Below are 21,700 nucleotides of genomic sequence, written 5' to 3' on the forward strand. Positions count from 1 at the left end.
CAAGACGCAAACCTCCAAATAACGGTTTTGGGGGAGGTGGGTGTGGGATTCACGGGGAGTGTTTTAAATGTGAAAGGAGGAGTTGGGGTCTGCTCTACTCTGCTCTCAGATCAAAGAACTGGAAGAAGGAGGACCGCACAGACTGAAGAGTCAGAGCGAGAGAGAGAGAGAGAGAGACTGGAGAGACTCCAGTCTCCAGAGACCACAGAATTGCAATTGAAGAGACTGTCTGCAGCACAGGGGGGGTGGTTATAAGGACACAAAGTGAGGGAACCAATCAAAGGTCTTCAGATCTTCATTTGGACAGTGTGAGCTTACTTTGTGAGTGAAGACTCAGATTAAGAGGACATCGAAGCAGGTCCCTTTAGGAAATTGGAGGCATTCCCTTTGCGCACAAATCTATAGGAGGATCCAAATATGGCTGTCCAACTCATCCCTGAATCAGCCGTGTGTTTGCTTATGGTGAGTCTCAGAGGAGTACGGGACTGACACCACTGTCTATTCTTTATTCCTTTTGCTGTTTTCTCTTTCTTTCACTGGCATGCTTTCTCTCACCATTCTCCTCATGGCGCGTGCCCATGCTGCCACTGCCATCTCATTAAAAAGGACGCTGCTTGTTTGCCCCTCCCCTTTACTACCATCTACGGTCCTTTTATCATTTGATAACTTCCTTGTGAGAGGCATAGCTCACTAAAGAAATGTGTGTATTTTCCACCCAAGTGAGAAAACTCTCGCTTTTGTCCTCCACGTGTTCCACTACTGCACTGGTCAAGTGTGGGAGAAATGGCTCACACACTGCAGATGTGAGGGTGCGGTGTTGATCGTGGTGCCTCTGGATGTTGGAGACAGTTTAATTTAGTATATATATGTGTCCTATGATTAAGCCCGCGAGCAACGACCTAAGGTTTATGCCTTCAGTGCAAGCAGATAAGTTGCTAAACTGAAGTGTTTTCTGTTTTGTGCAAGGTCAGCATGTGAACACTGCCAGTATACAACACTGAATCAAATCAATTTCATATTATAGAGCGAACAGTTTTGCTGCAACCCATGGGATTTCTAGGATCTTGTTAGTGTTGAACCCAGTCTTTTATTGGCATGAAACAGACTGGCTTGGTTCACGTGGTTCAGATCTGGCCATAGAGAGTGATGCAATAGAAATACATAACATAAGCTAAAAATCCAGTAAACTCCATTTGGTCCTCTGTCCAGCCTAACTGTGAAACAATGGCGCTGCAGCTTTGCTGCATGTGTTCATCCTATGATAACCACCAATGAATGACCGTAAAATCTGTATGGAGGGTGACTTCTTATAAAAGAGTCTGTTCTGCTCATTTTCATTCTATAGTGTTGGCATTCTGCAGTCCCAGGGGGAGTCATGCATCGCTGCACTACCTGCTATCTCCACCTGTCATGGCTGTCTGTTACTATGGCAATAGGCCATGCAGTCCACTTGAAAGAGAGGTGGTCGTAAAAAAGGACGAGGGCAGGAGGAAAGTGCAAAATATGATGGACAGGCAAAGGATGGAAGGGGCAAAGCATGAGGATTTGAAAAGAAGATGAAACAAATTAGCCATGGAAAAGTCAAAGTAAGCTTTTAGCATCATCATGGCGATATACTGCAAGAAATATAATTACCCTGATGATGGTTTCCATCAAAATGGGATTTGGGGCTTTGGGGACATAACTTCAGGCATCATCAGATCTGAAGCAGAGAATTTGTGTCCTTTGACTCCACATTTTACGCTATTTTGCTGCAAGTATGCATTAGCATAGAAGGTGTTCCATTATAAGTGTTCCTGCTGTCATAAATGACAGGCACAAAAAGCTTTGCTGCCATCCCAGTTTCACAGCCTCTCTCACATTTGTCCTTGATGTCCTACATCCACAGTCTTCTCACCTTTTAGATCTACTCCCCACAAGCTTACCAAAATAAGCTCACCTTGACATGTATACCACTTGCTCTTTTGGCATTTTCTTTGAAAAATATTTATTGATGACTGTAAAGCTGATCAAACATATGGACTAACGTGTCTTAACTCTGATATTTGAAATTTTCCTATATCTCATTTCAGAGCTCAGTTCACAAAATCTGTGACATTTGCATTCATGCTGTGAACCCATCTTATTTATTAATGGGAGTTTAGCAGCTATGTGTGTGTCTGCATGCTCTTGTGTGGCGTGAGCCGAAATATTAATATTGATCATGCTTCCTGGCTCTCTGTGTATTAATATTTTAGGTGGTTAGGTGATTATCTGCTGCAGTAATTACTGGCAATGCTGTAAATTATTTCCACAGACAGCACAACAAACAAGTCACATCAGAAACAGCAAAGTCAGACAGATCCAATAGATTGACTGAATTAAATCTATAAAATGTTATGGCTAGGAGGAGAAATGTGCAGGGCTTCATCTTCTTGGTTTGTTTTATAAATATAGAACTAAACTCTGGGATATCTTTTACTAGATGCATGTATGTGCATAGACAGTGCTTGCTTCTAATGAGCATTAGTTTTAGAGTAGAATGAAAAGAATCAATGGCATGACTGATTCCAGCTAAGATATCCAGAGAAATGCTGCCAACTAGTACTGGAATAGGTCATAAACTACATTGTATGTAAAGGCATTAACAGGAATTTGTCTGTGAGCTTCATTCCTAGCCTAAATGGGAAATACTGGTTCACAAAGCTAGTTACTATTTTGAGCCCACACGTGCACATGTTCTTACGCTTCCCAGTAATGTGTGTATCCACAACTGCACACTTGTTTTTGTACTTTAAATCAGAATTGGCACAAGCACTAGTCTTTGCCACAACACATACACTGAGCTGATTAGCTCTGCTCTGGCTCTCTCGCTCAGAGAACCCCCCACCCCCCAGCCCCTCCAAGCTCTCGGAGATGATGGAGAGGTGCAGAATTAAATCCGAAATAGAATCAAACAACTATAGTGTTGCCTTTTAATTAGCGTAGGAGAAAAATAAGAGCAATAATTAAAGACTAAATCCACCCTCATCGTAAGCGCCAGTCTCAAGGTTTAGGTTTTGATGCAGCTAATCCCGGATTTATCATAAATTCCATGTGATAAAGTGTCACATGGAATTTTACTTCATGAAGAAAATGAGGCTGACAAAAATGGGAGCACAGTTTGCCCCAGTGTGTTCTGCTCTGATTCATTCATTTTAATTTTAGAGCTCTCCCGAAAGAGTGGTTGTCTTTTTCCATATGCAGGGGCAGCTGATCAATATGCATGTTGCTATCTGTTACACTGGACCTCACAAAACCCAGCAGCAAGAAACCAGGGCAAACTAGTATCTTGACACACAGACAACCTAAATGGATTATCTTCCTAATGCTGGAGGGGTCTGCTCTGCATACAGTGAGGAAACAGCAGATCACTTTTTTTCAATGTCCACAGCTGCATATATGTGTTAGAGGTTTTCTGATTCTTGCAGGGGACAGTAAACATCTATAAAAGCTGCACATCTGTTTTTTAAACGGTAAATTCATGTTGATAACTTCATAATGCAGCTTTTATTTATAGTCAGGTAAGTGTCTAACTAGGGACCTGTAGCTACACAAAAAGAGAAACTCCAAAGCACAGACCTCATGTCGCCCTTCATGTTGGTGCCCATGTGTCTTCATTACTGTCCTTCATTCAATTATCCTCTCACTGAGGATGGAGGCCAGATGACCTAGTGTGATCAAGCCAGGGGATTCATTCAGCAATAAGCAAATCACTGCTCGATGATGTGATGTATTAAGTGGGTGTGTGTACGTGCAGTTTAACTGCAGTGTCCATTCAATATAATTATTTATCCCTGCAAAAACCTGCAATTAAACGCGTGTACACTGTGGGTTTTTGGAAATTATTTTTCCCAGCACTGGATTACTAGGTCGCACTTTCCATTTTTGACGCAGGCGACAACAGAAGAGCAAGTGTACAAATGGAGGAGGGCTGAAGAGCATGGGGGAGGGTTAGCAGAATGACATCATACTGAGATAATTGATTACTGCCCTGCAACAAAGGCAGAGGGGCATAACATTTGGTGTGTGTATGTGTGTTTCTGTATGTGGCCAAAATGTCAACACAACTGCTTGTATCTCTGGTACACCTGGTTGGGAAATGCACAATAGTTAGCAGTTAATGAAGTACAATTCTGCAGTTTCTGTGCATTTTGTAAGAAAATAAGCTTGACATAATTTTAAAACTACCTACAATCCACACAAAGGTGCTTGTTTGTAAAAGCACACATAACTATAAACCACACAAAGACACATACTGTCATAATGCTGCGAAGACAGAAAGTAATGTCCCAATGAACAAATTTATAACCTGCACAGATTTGAAGTTCTTATTGGTGATTAGTATGAACAAGAGGCAGAGGCACAGATGGCATCCCATTACTGCTATTCTTTTTTATTGATGCCTCACTATCTTCCACTTTATATTCCTGTCTGCACGCTGTAGGCTACTCTTGCCTACTTTTCCTGCACCACTTTATTTTTGCTTATTTGTTTAGTTCTAGTTTGTCTGTAATAATATAAGAATTTGTCCTTTTACAGCCGCAGTCTGGCTGCAGAACAGTCATGCTTGAGTGATGTTAGGAACCAGTACTGCTGATGTCAGCTAACTAAATCTCTGGAGTTGCTGCAGGAAACACTGCAAGAAACAGTTTTACTCTAAGTTGGATCAAAAAGCCCTTTTCAAACCTCTTTACACCACTGGTGCTACTTTTCGCTGTATTTATACTTATTATTCTTTTGGAAGTGCAAACACTGGATTAAAGTTGGTTGTTTTAAAAGCCTATTTTGCCCGTAAATAAATGTAAGCAAATCATTTGTGCACAAAATTTGATGATCATAAAACTGCAGTTTGTTGATAAGTGTCATCACCATAAACACCATCAACATATGACAAATTACTTAATTAATTTTGGACTTAGCCAATGTTTCATTTCTTCAGAGCAAATCATCTTAAACTGGAATACAATTTGACATTTTGTAACATATTTAACTTCCAATTAAAAATAAAATAAACTTCAATAATAAAGACAGGAACAATTTCAATTCACTATTTTTTTTTTCTTATAAGTAAAATGACCAGAATTAAAGTGTGTGTATCTCTTCCTCATATGCACAGAGGTACACAGTAAGCACAAGGTTTTCAGGTAGTTTGTGGCCTTAAGATTACACTTAGCCTTCAGTGCCCAACATGAAGTAGTAAAAAGTGAGCAAATCTGATGGAGTGGAAGAAAAATACCATCCAAGAGGAGAAATGTTTCTTAAAAATGTAAGTCCAACAATCACATTTTGGGTTAACCTAGGTTTATTGTCCTCTGATGAAGGTATTTATTTATTAATTTTATTATTTGTTGTCTTTAGCCAACTGCTTTACTTACATTAGCGGCTAACATGAGTTACAAGCTAACTATCCTTTTGTTGCTGGGTAAGCAGGATAATCTGTTTTGAGTGTATCTGTCAAAAACAGCTGTTAAAAAAGATAAGATTAAACTATAGAAGAGTTAAATATGCAGTAAACTAAACTGGTACTGCGTGGAGCTTTGAATTTATACTGTGCAACTAATCACAGTATTGGCTGATTAAGATCAAAAGAGCATCAGAAATGTCTTCTTCAGAGTGGATTTGGCTGTGATCTTTGTGGAATAAATTAATTTTCAGATGTGTTTCCCCCCCCCCCCCCCCCCCCCTTTTTTTTGGGTTTGCTTATTTTTGCTTTACTTACTAGCTAAGAATTTAATTATTGTAGAATGAGAAAAGGGGGAGGGTAGAGGGAAGCAAACAAGAGAAACAGTTCAAATCTCAGAACATGCATAAATGTATAAAGGTTGGTATTTGTGTGCCAGTGGCTAAAGCGTGTAATTAAATCTTCTGAACTGTTTACAGTCTCTTTAAGGACTATTGATGAGCTGCAGAAATTAACTGACTTCGCCATAGTTTCAATTAGCATTAGTAGTGGTCTTTGTTTCTAGCCAGAGGAAGGTCTCAGGTGTGACTGTTGGAAGTGTTTGCAGTAACAGCGTGGTGTTTGCACTGCATCTTAATGTATGCTGCAGCCTCTCAGTGATGTGTGACCGCATTTCTTGAGAACCTAATGGCTGCCAGGTTATCAGCTGAGCTTAGCTGGTGCAGGTAATGTGAGTGAGGGGTTAAGGAAACTGCCATTAATGAGCACCAGCATGCACCCGGCAGATGCTCATCACAGTCTGCCAATCCTTCCCTGTGCTGTGGCTCCCTGCCTTCACCCTGATGCTTGTTAAAGCTCTCTGTCTCGTTGTCAGGCTACCTCTTCAGGTGCATATCTGTGCAGTGAAATTATCCAGGCTTTCTAATTATGGGTTACTGCAGTGCATAGAACGAATATGGGATGAAACGTGTACATTGATTTATATACTCACTCATGACATAACATGTGGTCTCTTGAATAAATATTTAAGAGCAAACAAAATGCTTAGATCCTGCATCAGTTTTAAGAGATTCCCCTTTTGGCTATTGTTGACTTGCAGGATATTGCTTTCAGTAAAGTGCATATAAGATATCCATCTGATGGCTGCCCTCCTTTAAGAGGTCAGGATGCTGTGGAAAAGATCAGGGCAGATAAATGAGAGATTTCTGTTTGTACTGGTGCATCGAGACACAATAAGCTCAGTATGGAGCGTAGGGCGTGAACCGTGAGATAAAGGTAAAGTGAGCTGGATTTGAATGTTTCATTTTTTGCTTATTTGCATGTCAGTTTCAATAAAGTGAATGCATAAATAATTTTCCAGGGCAGTGGCAGTGTCACATTCACAAGGTGCCACCTGTCATGTGAGCCAGGATGCAGGTTTAGGGGAGGGGCAGCAGGATGGCACAAGAGGCGGGGAGTAACAGAGGCACCAGGCGGTCTGATTGGCTCACCATCTGTCTCTGGGACCGAGCAGATGTCTGACTAGAAAGACCAATCTCGATTTGCTTCCAAGTTCACTTTCTCTCCCTTTGTGTGGGTGTGTGTGTGTCTGCTGCTGTGAATGTGACTGCCGTGGGTCATGGATGTGTATATTTGTGTGTGTGTGTGTGTGTGTGTGTGCTACAACGTGCATGCATCTGACATTTCACACTCTGGTTGACACAGGTCCCAGAGGGGCTGATTGTCTTCCATATGGAGTGAGTTAACATAGAACAGGCCCTTGTCATAATGAAGAGCTGTCCTGTTAGCAGCACTTACAAGGTAGGCATGAAGAGAAAATATGACGGGTGAGTCACTTTGTCATACATGTGCAAAGTAACTCACCTGTCACATTTTCTCATCGTGCCTACCTTGTACGTGCAAGGTTATGTTAGGTAAACTCAGGGAATATTTTTGCAGCTTCCTTTTTTCTGCTCCAAAAGATAAGGAATCATTTGAAGAGCCCTTTGTGTAAAATGAGAGATATATCGTCTTCATCTGGGTCAAATTATACATGCCAATCCTATGGAAAGTCAGCAAAACACCCTACATTAATAAAGCAACAACCCTGAAGAAGGCAGGGTTTAGCTACTACAGAACAGTGATGGTTGTTGGGCAGGACACAGATCAGAATTGTTCTAAAAACCACACTTAGTCATGGTTTCAGTATATTTATTTATAACAAAAAGCAGTTGTCTACCAGTGAAGTCCTTCAATTATATTCAGTTGATCCAGTAATAACAGAAGGCTTGATTAGCTCCATTTTTGTACTCAGCAGCCAGGTTTATCTCATAATTCTCTTCTGTCCGTTGTTGCCGTGATACATCGGTTGCAGCAATATTGGAAACAGAGATACTGGTCCATCGTTTATAGAGATAAAGTCGCAAGGTTTGTCATCCAGGAGACTGAATTGTGTTCTGTTTGACACTGTGTTTCCACTCACTTGCAACTTTTTCTCACTGGTTTAGTTTAAACACCAAAAACCTCTTGGTTAAATTTAGGAAAAGGTGCATGGGCATTTAAAAAGTTTTAAAATGCTCCTGCACCTCATTAGCACAGCATGTTGGTCCTTGCATGTTTGTGTGTTTAAATGCGTTGCAAAGGGTTGTGCACTTTAAAAGTGTCCATACAAGCGTTCTGGTGACCATGTCAAGAACGTGTTTTGGGTAACTGTGAGACTTCTTTGGCAAAATGGCTGTATTTGCTGCCTAAAACTGGTTGTTTTTGCATACCAGGAAACAGTTAATTCACAGTTTCACTAACAAATCAACTTTTTTCTTTGTACCTCTTAAATTTCTCTCTTAATGTCAGAGTGCCTCTTATTTGAGGTTTTTTTTTTACCGTTCTTCTGGGTCCTCTCCATCTTTTAGCCATGTCTTGACCCACTTAGCCCACCTGAACCGCATCAACATTTCTAACAAAATGTGGCATGACAATGTTACTGAAAAGCAGTGACTTTAAAATAATCAACGACTGCATCTGTTTGCTTTTTAATGTAAAACGTTAACTGTTTGGTTGTGTATATGCCAAACTTCATGTTGCCCATGATGAACTCACAGTAGCTGTGGAGATGTTTGTCTCCTTGTTTAATAATATTTTCCTGCTGGCTGCTCAAATTGGCGAATGGTAGCTGCGGTCCTCCTGGCCTACTGCTTTAACTTTGCTTTAAAGAAAAGAAAAAAAAAAGAAAAAAATGGGTGTATGGGCAGTGAAACCAGGAACAAATCACCAACATCCTGTTTTCAGCAAGAAATAGAAGACTTTCGGAGACTTGAGAAACTCTTTGCTTTGTGTGTACTGCAGTTTATCTATGTGTCAGTGTTCAGTTCTTAAAATATTCCATGACAGTCAGATGTAACTGAATCAGCACACCCCATCAGACTGACTTTGCTGCGTCTTTCTTTTTTGTCTCTCGCTTCCACAGACATATGACCTTGGTTGTCCTAGCAACAGTCATCTTATCCAACGCTTTTTGAAAAAAATCTTTATTTCTCTACGATTAATTTCCAGTGGAGATGTTTGTGATGTAGAATATATTCAAAACAAAACCTATGTAAACTTGAGGATCATGTTTATGTTTCATGTCAAGGCTTACCCAGTATAGCAGGGTAACAAACAGGATATCCATTTAAGGCACCATTAACAATGACTGGTCTCATTTGAGTGGGTATTTGAATAAGGTTTTGAATGTGTTTCAGACGGTTTAATTATAAGGTGGGAAGTTGAAATGCGAAATGTCATTTCTTCCCGCCGTGCATTTATTGCAATATGTTGAAATATGTTAATGTTAAAAAATATGTTATGTTAAAATGCTCAGTGCCACCAGGTATGTGTTCTTGCTTTTCTGTGAGGAGCAACTGCATGTGTAGTTCAGTTAAGAGAAGTAACGGAACAGCTATAGAAAAGCAGAAAGTGCAATTTCAGTGCATGATCTTCCTGTGTGAAAAATGATGTAAACTGCAGAACTAGGTGTTGAGAAATATTAGCAGAAGAACAAACACACATGCTGCAACAAAATTAGTCAAGACTGTGTTACAGAGTTTCACATATGACCGACAAAATCTTTGATTTAACTCCCTGTGACCCTTAGAAATGTCATGATTTAGGTGTGATGTTCATTAACTCACTGGGTGTTTTTTTTTTTTGTAATGATATGGTAATAGCTTACAGTACAAAAAGTGCCTGTGTGTATATGTGTCTGTATGGCTTTAACTCTTAAACAATGAAAGCAAGACTTTTGTTTAACCCACTGAGTTAAAGCTGAAAGTCTGCACGTCAATAACATTTTGATTGTGTGATTTCATATCCACTGTGGTCGTTTAAAGAGGCAAGATTGTCAATTTATCCAGATATTTATGGACCTGAATGCATTTTACAGCTAATTCTCCATGGAGCAGGGGTAAAATGAAAAAGATGAAATAGCAGAGCAGAGCAAGACAAAGAGGGCCAAGCTATAAACCTTTCGTTTTTCTGCCTCTAGAGGGAGATAAAGACATGATAAAGCCTGTTTGAAAGTCTCACCTTTACTCCAACGTACCTCATGTCATTGTTGCCAAATAGCTCAGTGTTTGTCTTATCTGTCCATAAAACTTGCATGCATTTTGTATGCATTTGACATGTCCATGTGGGCATCTGCAGATTTCTGCATATTGATGTATATTTCACTTAACTGTGGACAGTGACCCTGGTGTTCATGCACTAGTTCCAGTTCAAGGCAGGTATGAGCCTTAGTGGTTCCAGGGTTCTTCCTGAAGATCCTAACCAATTCCCGCTCATCGGAGGGTAACAGTTTAGGTCTTCTTCCAGGCCTTGGCAAAATGATGGCTTCTACTTACATATAGTGTTTTTAACTGATGATCTTGTATAAATCTGTGAGTTTCCTTGTTAGATCCTCACTGAGTTCCTTGGACTTTCCAATTGTTCCGAGTGTTAGTCAGTCTAATGAGTGCTGTCAAACAAAACCATTTTATGTTGGCAAAAAGGACCTACCAGCTGTAGTCAATCATGATCACTAATGAGAAGTTAATAGGTTCAGCAACAATTATTAAATGTTTTTAATGAAGTTAACATATTCAGGTATGAAAACCATTGAAGATGTATGCTGTACAATCATTTCCACCCTGGCCAAATGCAAAGTTATGACCACAACTATATATCTAATATAAGATCTATGATCATTTGTGCTTTTAAAATTGTACCGTGCATTTTGCAGTTCTTAATGCATCCAGGAGCCTGCAGGAAGTGTTGTATTCTGGTCATTTGAGCACACCTGTCATTACATGCAAATTCAGCCGGTCAGAGAGCATTAAGTCAATAGTAACGTTTTATTATTATTGAAAATTTATTTATGTTTATCTGTTTTGTAATTTAGTTAATTACGGTTCTTATTACAACGATGTCCGGTAATTTGTATTCAGTTCATTTCAAACTAATGCACAATTTCCACCCAGAGCTATTAGCTGAAAACTTAAGACCCAGTCCTGCTGATCAGTGACTGATATCAACACTGACTGACGTTAACCAGCCTAATTCCCTCAGTCATGTATAGTATTTAATAAATATATATATATTATTTAGTACTGAGGGAATGTATTACCCAACAGGCACACTGATGACGGGGTGAAGGATGAATTTACTTACTGTATGGATTCCTAATGGTTGTAAAATAGTGTATTAGTAGTAGTGTATGTGCAGTATATGTAAATTCTTACATTCATCTTAAAAGTTGTCAGACTTGCCAGAAACCTGCTCCAAACTTTGTTCGTTAAAGGTCGACATACACATTAACATATATAGTATAGGAATCTTTCTCCCTGAGGAAAGATATGTAATTTTTTACTTTAATCATGATTACAGCTTTAGCAGTAATAAACTTTTTCAAACAGTTTGCTATTTGATGTGTCATCAAATACAAGCCTAATGCTTAGCTTTCAACCTCTTTTTATAAAGAGGGCGCATTTTATTTGAATATAGGAACTGCCAGCATGTTTTATTAGAGTTTCTTCAGTAGAGGGCAGTGTTTGATTGCAGGTGAATAATGCATCACTCCTGGTACCTGCTATACTGAGTTTCTGGCCATGCTTTGGGCATGTGTTTGAGTGTACAGCGTGTGTCAGGAATATCAAAATAGGTCACATTTCTGTGAGTGTCTTTGCCTGCAAAAGGAGTCATCATGGCAAAACTGCAAAGCCGCACACTTCCTCTGAATAAGAAAAGGCTTTTCATGAACCGGTATGAGTAATGGTGACACATGAATGTAGATGATGAGTCTGTATAAGCAAAGCCTGACACACAAACACCAAATTAACTGCGGTCAACTCTCCACCATGCTGTCACTCTCTGTGTATCTCTCGCTCTCTCTGCAAGGCTCGGTGTGCTGTCTGCAGAGAATGCTGGTTGCCCGTGACGACGGTTGCTAGGAAACCGTTTTGGAATGACTTCATAGCATCGGGCATGCTCATGCCATGGCTCACGATGAATAAAATCAATTCACTTTCCTTCTTACCCAAATGTGCATTTAAATAAGGGGGAAATATTGTTTGGCACCGATAACACTTCATCAGCACGCACATATGTGGTGGATAGAAAGTGTTTTCACATTAGCACATCTATGGAGGAGAAGATTCTAGGCTCCTGTGAGATGTCTTGTGGGAAAAAACGTGAATATAGTCCAGCTGATGCCTATGTTGTTCTTGTACAACACATTTCCAATCAGTGGTCCCACAGAAGCTGCTTTTTTTTCCGTGCATAAAACTTGGAGAAATGAGGCTGATTGAATATTTTCACCCTCTTTGTCTCTCTTCTCTTATGCCCACACTCCCTCAATCCCGTATGTCCTTCGCCTACAAACCCCTGCTCACATTACCCTCTCCCATCCATCTTTCTCCCTCCTAATTCTCTGTCTCTCTGCAGTAGTGAGATAAGATGTTCGTCCCTCTGAGCTGTGGTGAGGTGTGAGAGAAGAGAAGGAGTTTCCCCCTCTTCCTTTAACTACCTCCAAGGACTGCAGGCCAATGAGGGCAACCACACATATCAAATGTATGCGTCTGTGCATGTTGGTGCAGGGTAGTTTCTGTTTGTGTGTGGGTGTGGGTGACTGCGGATATGTGTGTGTAAGGGCATATCAATGTGCAAGTGCAGCATGTTTCTAGGGATTGCTGTTTAATGAACTTTAGATTAGATGTCAGACATATTCCCTCTGGCAACAATCAACCTGGCGCTCTTAAACATGGCCAGAACCCTTGGCACACCCCAATATATAACAGTAAATCTCAACCTTGGCCATGACTGGTGACTCTAAATAGCAAAAACCAATTGCACTAACATCTTGTTGAAAGCAGAGACTAACGCCTCAGTTCTCAGATGTAAAGTGTGTATGAGTGCGTGTGTTTTGTGATGATTTTACTCTATTTCAATGCTTAAATAATTCCTGGACTAATCCTTTTACACCAAACGTTTACCAAGAGTGAACAGTTTAAATATTTAATGATGATTATGTGGTTAGTAGATTAATGCAGTAATCAACACTTCATTGGCTTACTATTTTAATCCCTCAGACACATACCACATAGATTTGTCAATATTAATTTACGAGATTGCTTTTTTGCCTCTTTTGAGGCTTAATGTGGAGGCAGAAATAAGAGTGGAAGGGTAAAATTCAAGGGATGATACTGATTTTTCTATCCTAGGATTATCAAGCATAGAAGCTGTTGACTGAAATTTACACCCAACATGTGAAAACCTGGAGCAGCGGGTCCCAGTCTGCCAGTTTTTCCATCAGACCTCCCACAGTATTGACAGTGATTGTTAACAGGGACACATCTTATCTCTCCAACTCCCTACTGAGCCGATTCTGTTAGTCTGTGTAGACAAGAAGTCCCTGTCCACCTTATGAGAGTCAGCAGCAGCTTACTCTCTTTTGGCATTGATTTAGCTGTTGTTGTGTGACAGGGTCACACATTGACTTATAGGGTCTTCTGTTGTCAGCCAGATGCCCGGACACACAGTGAATAATGATAAATATGACTCCTTTTTTCTTTCCTTCCACTGTTTCTCTCTGTTTTGTTGTCCCATTCTGCCATGGGGCTGCCAGTCTCTTGTTTAGTGTAGTCACCTGGCTTGCTGTACCAGATAGGTTTTGATATATCCTACTATGCAAAAGTCTTGGCTCATCCTTCATTTCTTATATCTTGTTTTCTTCCAAGCAGCCAGACTTTCTTGTAATCTTTTAAAGTGGTCTTGAGCAATAGTTTTCTTCTCTGAAGGTCTTGCAAAGTTTTTTCCTGGCCACTGGCTGTTTTGTTTTTTTTAATATTTATTTAATTTAGTCCAGTCCTCAGACCTGACCATTTTCACAGTATTGTGATCTTTGTTTGCTGAGTCACTTAACACTGACCTATGAATTTCGCAAGTATATAAAAGGCATCTAACCAAAGAGATGAAACTGTGTTGTGTCTACACATAGCAGAGAAAAGACTATTTTAAATGGAATCTTCAGGCACTTCGTTCCTAGCAGCCTGATGCAAAAATCTGTTCCCACTGAATACATAAAAACAGATATAAAGTAGTATTTTTGCACCAACAAGATAATTCCAAAAGAGCTATTAGCTGAAAGCTGCTTGCTGTGCAGTGTGTATTTAAAAAATATGAGGTAAATGGACAATTTGAGGACAAAAGAAGAAGTGTCCTGTGTAAAAAGCTCTCTGCAGCAGATTAACGGTATCTAAAAGCCACATTCTCAAGAAATAGGCAGAAATCCAGTAAAGACCTGGTAGTTGAGCTGAGAGATACAGCTAAAGCTTCAGTTAATTCATCTACTGTTTGCTTAAGTCTCATCGCAAATGGTCTCAGTGGAAGGGTGGCTGTCAAAAAGCAATTCTTAAGGAAAAGAAACAGGTATAAAAGGTACAGGTAGTGGATCTTATCAAAACGGATGGCATTGTGAATGCAGAAAAGTGTTTTTGCTGCACTTGCGGAAAAGTATCTGATTATGTGCTACCATGAAATACCTTCTAGAAAGTGTCTGATTGGCATTGGGTTCATTTTAAAGCATGGCAGTGAACGTTAGATTATATGTTGATGCAGTAAAAGCATTCCTTGATGAAAACACACACCGAGACAATGAAACGCTATCATTCATAGATTGGCCTTTTCAGAGCCCGGACTTCAACATTACTGAAGAAGTGCTGTCATGCCATCAGGGAACAGAGCAATAAGCAGCCAACGTCCAAAGAAGAGCTCTGAATGTCCTTCAAGAAGCCTGGAGAACTATTCCTGAAGACTACTTAAATAAATGAGGTTACCTAAGAGAGTTTAGGCTATATTGCATAATAAAGGTGTTCATATTAAATACACACTGCGGGTCTCAATAAAGTGCTGCACTTTGTGAAAGGTGACTCAAGTCACCTTTGCACAGTGCTGTAGTTCTGCAGATATTCCCTGGTTGAATTTCCACTATTGGATATTTTAAAAAATCAAACTAAATAATCAAACTAAAAAAGTGGTGTCTGGCTAATTTATCAGAAGAGCACTGAAACGTCCAGAGTGGCAGATGGAACAACAGATTAAACGACAAAAAAGACATCAGGTTGAAGCATGAGTTGGAGAGCCTCTACAAGGAAAAAAACTCAATAAAAAAAACCAAACCTCGTTTATGCTTTCTTTTTCTTTTTTCTTTTCTTTGTTTTGATGTAGTTTAATTTGTAATCATTGCAATTAATTCCTTTGTTTCCCCATGAAGTTACAGTCTCTAATTACCTCAGCCGATTGGCCGTCTGCTTTTTGCAGTGTAATTGCAGCTCTCAATAGAAACACAAACAGCCAGAAGAAAATTACACACCATTTTCACATTTGTCCATGATGTGACCCTCATATGTTCACTCAGTGGAAATGCTGTTGTCTGTACTGGAAAGTGTGAAATTTACAACGAGGGTTAAACGCAGAAGAATATAAAAAAGCAAGCGTGCGAGAACCTAGAGGCGCCAGAACAATAAAGCTGCACACTCGGACCAAAGTGTGTCTGCTCACATCAGAGTGATGGAAAAAGTCACCAGGGATTAATTTTGGGGTTCAGCTGGGGCGACGGGGACAGGAGTGAAGTGGAGGAGAGGAGAGTAGATGAAGGGGGATGGGGAAAGGATGGAGGCAGTGGGGATGGGTTTAAGGAAAGTGTGCATTATTGAAATGTGCAATACCCTGTGTAGTATTGTCCTGTGATTGCGATGTTTATCACCCCCTATATTCCACCCATTCTATTCTTTATGTCCTGTAGAGGTGTAATAGTGAGTGGGATGACGAGGTGTGTGTGTGTGTGTAGGATTTGCTGACAGGTTAACATTCACTGTCAGCAGTAATGTGTGATGGTGATATATGGGTATGACAGCACATATAGTCTGGTTAAAAAAAAAAATAGCACTTCGACCTTATGCCTCGATGAATTTTTATGTTTGTCCCCTCAAAAAAAATGTTTTATTTAGCCAGAGTAGTAATATATATTTAATAAAGAGAAACAGAAACTGTGAAAATTTGCTGTGAAAATAAAATAATTTTCAGGCGCAAATGCGCTCTAGATTTATGTATAAACTTACATTTAAGAGCCTGCTGTGAGGTCAGAGGTCATCTTATTAATGCAATTTGAGCTCCTCTCTTTGCCTCCCTATAGAGACCTCTGTGGCGCCTGACAATTTTCACCTCATCAATAAGCTGGTGTTTTACAGAACTAGGGATTGATACAGTGTGTGTCTGCACTGTCTGTTTATGTTTATTCATCTGTGTCTGTTTCATGTCACTGAGGCGTGTGAATTTGTTAGCACGTGCAGCGATACGGTCGCGTGGTGTCATGGCGATGTTCCGTGTGAAGTAGTAAATTGTCTTATGTTAAGTGAACCGAGGAGTGTTTTCCCGAGGGAAATCTTTTGTTTATATATGCGTCATTAATGAAATTCATGACTTTGAATGCTATCCCTTTTTAATTAGATGGTTAGTAGCTCTGTGGCTGTAAATATTGCATAAATTTCAACCTTATGGATCCCCGAGCAGTGCTTTTATTAAGCATACATTCATGTTTGTGATGGCGTAGTCCAGAGAAGACTCTTGTGCAACCTCAGTCTTTGCATTAACGATAAAATCAGTTTGACAATGCTTGTTGTTCATACATGAACATAATAGGACCACATTGGTGATCATGTCCATGCATTGCTGTGCTTAAATGTCTGCGCCGTCCAGGCAAGGCTGTGATCAATGCTGAACTTTGACAGCAGATTCCAGTTTATCTGCTTTTTCATCGGTGCAGTGGATATCTGATGGTGTAGTGGTCACAGCAGGATTTCAGCTTGTCGACACAAATCAATCACTTGGCCATTGATTAACTGCTGCTGGGATGTAAACGTACCTGAAGACACACATATTGATGCACTTTGACCAAATCATGTTACGGAAGAGAGCAGTGGATGCTTTTTGCGCAGCCTGATGTGTTAAAGTTAGACGTAATAAATGGAATTATTCCTCTTATCTCCACTTCAGCACACATTAAGAGTGTTTAGAACCATTTGTTTAACACGCTTTTCCTTGGCTTTTCTCTGTTGGCCCTCTGTGTGTTTCAGAATTGATTCTGGGATTTTACTGACCAATTTTAAAGCAGATTTGGGTCAAAAATGCCGATGTGCCCGTATGAACCAGTTCACAGCCTTTTAATTTGAGGTGCTCAGGGCTTAAATCTAAAGATGACTGATTTTGCCATCAGGGCTCCTCAGCTTTGGAACAGCCTGCCTGAGGAGATAACGCTCACAACATCAGTGATGTCCTTTAGGTCAATTTAAATACTCTTAGGGCAATTTGAATACTTTTGCTTTCATTTAAAAAATTTACTTTACTTTTAATTTTTTATGGTCCTTAATCGGCTGTCTAATCATCTAGGATTTTTCAGTTGCCGTGTTTTTATTCATTTCATTCGTTTATTGATAGTTTTTAATATTGACATTTTGTCAGTATAATATAATGTGTCATTTTATTGTTAATTTTAAACAGCCTCTCCATTCATCATTTTGTGTTGGATTTCTGTTTGGCTTTCTTTATTTAATTTACAAGCAGATTCCTCTTTTTCCTCACTTCTTTTACAGCACTTTGCAAAGTCTGTTGTTAATGGTGGTATACATAAAAAGTTATTACTGTTCTCTTACTGTTCTTATCAGAAGGACATTGTAAATTTAAAGGTTAGGACTGTGGAGGGGCAAGGATATGTTATGCTGTAGACAAAAGCTAATGAGGAATCCTCAAAGATAAATTATATAGCAATCATCTGAGTTAATTTGATTCTTTTTTGGGCCTATCTGGGTCAATTACAAGAAGCAAGGATAAGAAACAGGAGAGGCAGAGTGCTTCAATTGCATTCCAGGTATAAAGGCTTGTTGAAGTCAAAGGGCAGCCATTTGAACCACTGATGTCTTCTAAGTGCATAGTTTGATCCAGCTGCTGTGACTGAGGAAAGACAGCAGGCACAGGAGTGATTTACTTATCTATTTATTTATTCCATGTATTTATTTAGAATTATCCCACCGCCTCTGCGTGCGCCCACCCTAACGGACATTGTTGCCATGGCAACGGCGAGATGCAACTCAGAGCAGAGGTGATGATTTGTTCACATTTTCATCCATTTATAACGGGGAATAACGCTGTAATGCTGTAATAGAGCAACAACAGACTGAATCTAAGAATCTAACATCACAGCACCAAAGCGCTGCTGTAACACAATATACCGGATGACCTGTCACATGCTATGAATATATACTGTGGGCTTTGGTGCAGGTGTAGCTGTGTAAGCGTGGGCATGCTAGGAAAGGAGGGACAGGGTTTGTGTGTGTACTTGTGTGTCTAGAGAGTGACTCATGCCTTGTCTGTTAAGAGAAAAGAGGCTGATCAGGTTGCTAGGCGATTAAGAGCCACTATTGTCTGTAGGGACAATAGGAGACCCAGGAGTGCCCTCTTGTCGCTTTCTTTTCTCTCTCTCTTTTTTTAATCCTTTTTTTTTTACACGTACTACAAATGTACATTTTGTCTGACCCACCCCCCCAGCTTGGGCGGGAACACAGAGTTGACAGTCAGCAGGAAGATCGACAAAAGGGCATTATGGGAGATGGGGGGGGGGGATGTCCAAGGTAGCAAAACAGGCGGACAGAGAGATCAGAGTGCAAGCAGAGGGAGAGCACTGCCAGGAGAGCTGTGCCATAGAGAGAGAGCGAGAAAAAAACCTGCAATCATTTGCCACATTGAAGGGAACAAATGTAGCTGGAGGCACTGAGGGAGAGGGAGAGAGAAGAGGACAGGCAGAGAGAGAGAGAGCGCGAGAGGGAGAGAGAGGGGGAGAACGAAAGCCAAGGAGAAAGGGAGAGAGTTAGAGAGAGACAGAAAGAGAGGGCAACCTTCCGTGGACATTGCACGTTAAAGCCACACTGTTTTGTACGGGAAGATCCACACCAACTGACAGGTTGGCGGAAGGAGGAGAAGCACTGGGAGTTTGGCACTGCCCTCTCTCCTGCTGCCTCCCTCTGTGTGTGTGTGTGTGTGTGTGTGTGTGTGTGTGTGTGTGTGTGTGTGTGTGTGTGTGTGTGTCTATATGCTTGCACTCACACACATACAGACACTGGCTCTCTCTGTGAGCCTGTCAGAGCGCTGGGCTCTCTGGGTGGGTAGGGAGCAGTGTTGTAGAAGAGATGTTCGCTCTGAGGATGAGACAGCGTTTCTAACAGGATCTATTTGCGGACTGGAATAATACGGTGACACAATCGAGAGGGGCCCGAGCCCACTGGAACCAACCTCATCAACTATGGAGGGACTGCTGTCTCCAATGAGGACGCGGGTAAGTCACCATGGGGATTGCAGAGCATCCCACACGCTGCTTCTTCCACAGGAATCCATCACCAGAATAGCATAGAGTGAGATGGCGTGCCGTAAAAGCTGCATGATTGCTGAAATAAATCAGAAATTGTAGGCAGGATGCAGGGAGAGAGTGGGAGGCGCACGTCTCAGTTTGGTGTGTAGGTAAAAATGTTAAACCTGAAATTTAGTTTCAGCTTGCATGCAGTCTGTGTGCGTGTGTGTGTGTGTGTGTGTGTGTGTGTGTGTGTGTGTGTGTGTGTGTGTGTGTGTGTGTGTGTGTGTGTGTGTGTGAACAGATTAACAAGGGATTGCTTTGAAAGAATGACTCAGTGTTTTCAAAGTGGTGCCCATCTCCATTCAGCACAAACCACTGGCCTTTTGATTTATGGTAGAGAAGGAGCACAGAAAGAGGTGCAAGGGAGGAGCCGTGCAGTGAATTGGATGAATATCTGAAAGTGGCCTTTCACTATTGTTCCCGTTAAACATGACCTTTTGTATTAGTTGCTCATGTCCCTGTCCGGCATAGTTGACTATAGGCTGTACCCTGTACTCAGCATCTGTTGGACAGTGATTGAGCCTGAAGCACACAGAAAAGGCTTGTGAGAGAAGTAAATTATATGTGTCTGTCTGTGTTAGCGATTGTGTGTTACTTTAGAACGTACAGTACCAGGGAGTTTATTCAGCACCAATGTGAGGACAGTAATCGAGACTGAGAGGTGTCATTCCTTGTACGTTTTGACCCTGCTGCTTCTTCTGGATGGCAGTTTGTGTTACTAAATACATACAGTATATATTGATGTTTATAAAAGCATTACTGCATTATTTTTGCAGGAGATGGGAATGATTTTGTAGAAGTTTCTCAGCAGCCATTAATCCAACACTAAATCAGGCGCAGGAAATAAATAACTTATTAGCTGGACCCTCTGTTACTATTTTACCTGCTTCCCCCTTCCTGGGAGGACAAAGATGATTTAGCAGCACTCATTTTATCACCACTGGTACCGACCCGTGCAGCATAAAATAAATTCCCATACATGTGAGAATTTGCATACATTTTAATAGGCTGTTTATTTCTGTTGTAACCTGCAGGTATAGTTCATACACACAAGCTTCGATGTGCGAAGATGCTGAAAGGTTTGAGACACTGGGATGACCTGATGGGATTGTCACACATGAGTACCCCCGTCTGCTCACCTTCACTCTCTCGCCTTTACAACTCACACTCCTTCTCTTCTTTTCAGTGGGAGTTTTGACCCTTTTTTTCTTTTCCCGTGTGCATTTGGATTCGCCCAAATTCTTCTGGTGTTTTAAGCCAGATCTTTCTTGCTTCTCCATCCTTTTTGTCTGCCCACCTGTCCGTCTGCCTGTCTGTCTGCCCCTTGTCGTGTATTTGGCAGTTAATGCGAGCGATGTAATTGGTATTTGCAGATCGGCCCGTGCTTTAATCCAAATGGGAGTGTTAGCGGGCTGTTTGGAGATAGACTTGGCTTCAGAGATATGGCGCCGAATCAAGTCTGCTATATCTGTGCTGTCTGCCACCCTGGACAGATTTGCCACAGAGCTGTTGGAATCATTTTCAATAACTAAATGACTTTTTGCATTTATCTTCATCAGCCACATTGAGCTTCACATGCCCCACAGTTGATGTGGGTATCTCTGTTTTGGCATCAAAGTCACTTTCAGTGGATTTATGAATCACAGCGTGATGAACCAGTGCAGGAGTCTGTCAAAGTTTATGCTGCATAATCTCATCTTAATACACTTACTCTCATCCTCTGAGATAAAAGGGCGTATGTAGTGAAAGCAGGAGTTTTGATTTGTGGCTTTCAGGAACAGTACGGAAGGTAATAAATCCCAGATATTTGTTTTCAGAAGCAGCGTAATGCTGTGTTGTTTCTCAACAGAAGTGGAGCCATCTACTCTCACAGCAAATACTGCACCTGAAGTAAATAAAAGAAACTGAAAAGAAAAAATGCTATCCCATTTAGGACCATTTTAGCCACTAAATAGTTCATTCTTTCTGAATCTTACTCCAAGGGTGTGCAAAAAGATGTTCAACACCTACTAAGAGATTGAACCAGCTATAGCCTGTAAAAGCTCCACTATTCCTAATCCTCAGCTCACTAAAATGGGGAAATTGTGCTGAGAGGGCCGTGTCAGCTATCGAGTGGCCTTTAGAAGAGCTGTAGTCATATCTCCCCAAAGCTCCTGTTCTCTCTACTTCAATCCAGCAAGTTTTTTTCCATGTGCACTCTCTTTCTTTATTTGGATGACAGTAAAGGCCACTGATGCAGGAAAATGAAAATAAGCATCAGTGAGCTGTGCGTCTGTGTTGCCTGTGCATAGTTACATACAGCAGAAAAACAGGTCAACACGCACACACACACA

At 40.7% G+C, this 21,700-nt stretch overlaps 1 protein-coding gene across 3 annotated transcripts in view; it reads left to right on the forward strand.

The window, feature by feature from the left end:
• The first annotated feature begins 402 nt into the window (after positions 1-402).
• Positions 403-21,700, forward strand: part of frmd4a (FERM domain containing 4A) — a 96,504-nt gene continuing 75,206 nt past the window's right edge. For 2 of the 3 annotated variants that reach the window (XM_080876026.1, XM_080876025.1), the window contains exon 1: positions 403-462. In XM_080876026.1, the coding sequence (XP_080732152.1) occupies positions 418-462 (45 nt within the window). In that variant the 5' untranslated portion in view covers positions 403-417. Of the gene's footprint in view, positions 463-19,045; positions 19,293-21,700 lie in introns of those variants that run through there. The other variant, XM_080876027.1, reaches the window with a different exon arrangement.

This window comes from Rhamphochromis sp. 'chilingali' (genome assembly GCF_963969265.1).
Source record: "Rhamphochromis sp. 'chilingali' genome assembly, chromosome: 2".
Lineage (NCBI taxonomy): Eukaryota > Metazoa > Chordata > Actinopteri > Cichliformes > Cichlidae > Rhamphochromis > Rhamphochromis sp. 'chilingali'.